This window comes from Carlito syrichta, unplaced genomic scaffold (assembly GCF_000164805.1).
Source record: "Carlito syrichta isolate Samal-C Ts95f unplaced genomic scaffold, Tarsius_syrichta-2.0.1 Scaffold304476, whole genome shotgun sequence".
NCBI classification, from domain to species: Eukaryota; Metazoa; Chordata; class Mammalia; order Primates; family Tarsiidae; genus Carlito; species Carlito syrichta.
Genome location: NW_007248572.1, coordinates 384,266 through 385,482, shown reverse-complemented (window position 1 = coordinate 385,482; position 1,217 = coordinate 384,266). Strand labels below are relative to the sequence as shown.

Here is a 1,217-nt window from a genome sequence, read left to right as displayed (position 1 = left end):
AAGTCACACACAGGTGGTCGTTCCTCTCTGGCTACCTCCTCCTTCCCACCCTGTGAGAAATGGCCAGGGATTTGGGCATGAGTCGCCACCTAGCCCAGTTCCCAGAGAGTCCTACCCCCATGGAGGCATCCTGAGAGCCAGAGTCTTGGGATGGGGAAGACACAGAGGAGTCCTGAAGCTCCCGGGACAGCATGGGACTGCAGGGAGGAGCTGGCTTGGATGGGTGCAGGTGGTGGCTTAGGTAAGCAGGAGATGTGGACGCTGGGCCATGAGGGTGGTGCTGGCCCATGCAGGTGGGCAGTGGGAGGGTTCTTCAGAAGGTAGTGGTCCCAGTGAGGGGGATGTCCTTGCGGTCAGGTTCTGGCGGCCCCGGCTCCTGCTGGCAGGTAAGTGGGGGGCACACACACCCAGGCCTGGCTCTGCTCTTGAGGGCGGTGGCATGGTAGTCCAGGGGCTCTTCCTCGGCGCCCCCGGTGCCACCCAGTAGGCAGCAACGCAGGCCCAGGACCCGCTGGAAGGACCGCCGGAAATTGTCAGACAGAAAGCCATAGAGGATGGGATTAGCGCAGCTGTTGGCATAGCTGAGGATGAGGGACACGTGGTTGACAGTGGCGTCCAGGCCAGTCACGAAGAGGTTCAGCAGCTGCACCACGTAGAAGGGCATCCAGCAGACCACGAACACAGCCACCACCGTCAGCACCAGCCGCGTGATCTTCTTCTCTGAGCGACGCCGCTGCTGCCAGCCCGCCCGCAGGGCCACGGCCCGCATCTTACCCACGATCAACAGGTAGCACAGTCCGATGGCCAGCACAGGCAGCAGGAAGCCCAGCAGGAAAGTGTAGACCACAAAGACTGCCGACCAGGCCGGGTGAGGCCAGTGCAGGTTGCAGGCCACAGCACGGCCGCCGCGGGCGGGCCGGGTGTCGGCGAAGACGGCGATGGGCAGCGTGACCAGCGAGGCAGCCAGCCACACGCCCAGGTTGACGAGCTTGGCCACGCGGGGCCGGCGGCAGGAGGCAGCGCGAAGAGGGTGCACCACGGCCACGTAGCGATCCACGCTGAGCACGGCCAGGCAGAAGACGCTGGTGAACATGTTGAGGCCGTCCACGCTGAGCACCGCGCGGCACAGCAGGGAGCCGAAGGGCCAGTGGCGCAGCGCGGCCGACGACGCCACGAAGGGCACGCTGAGCATGAACAGTTCATCGGCCACCGCCAGG

At 65.1% G+C, this 1,217-nt stretch overlaps 1 protein-coding gene across 1 annotated transcript; it reads right to left on the bottom strand.

The window, feature by feature from the left end:
• Positions 1-298: 298 nt before the first annotated feature.
• SSTR4 (somatostatin receptor 4) lies at positions 299-1,211 on the bottom strand. Its single transcript, XM_008060008.1, has one exon. The coding sequence runs from the start codon at positions 1,190-1,192 to the stop codon at positions 314-316; it is 879 nt and encodes a 292-aa protein (XP_008058199.1). The 5' UTR covers positions 1,193-1,211; the 3' UTR covers positions 299-313.
• Between the last annotated feature and the right edge of the window lie 6 nt (positions 1,212-1,217).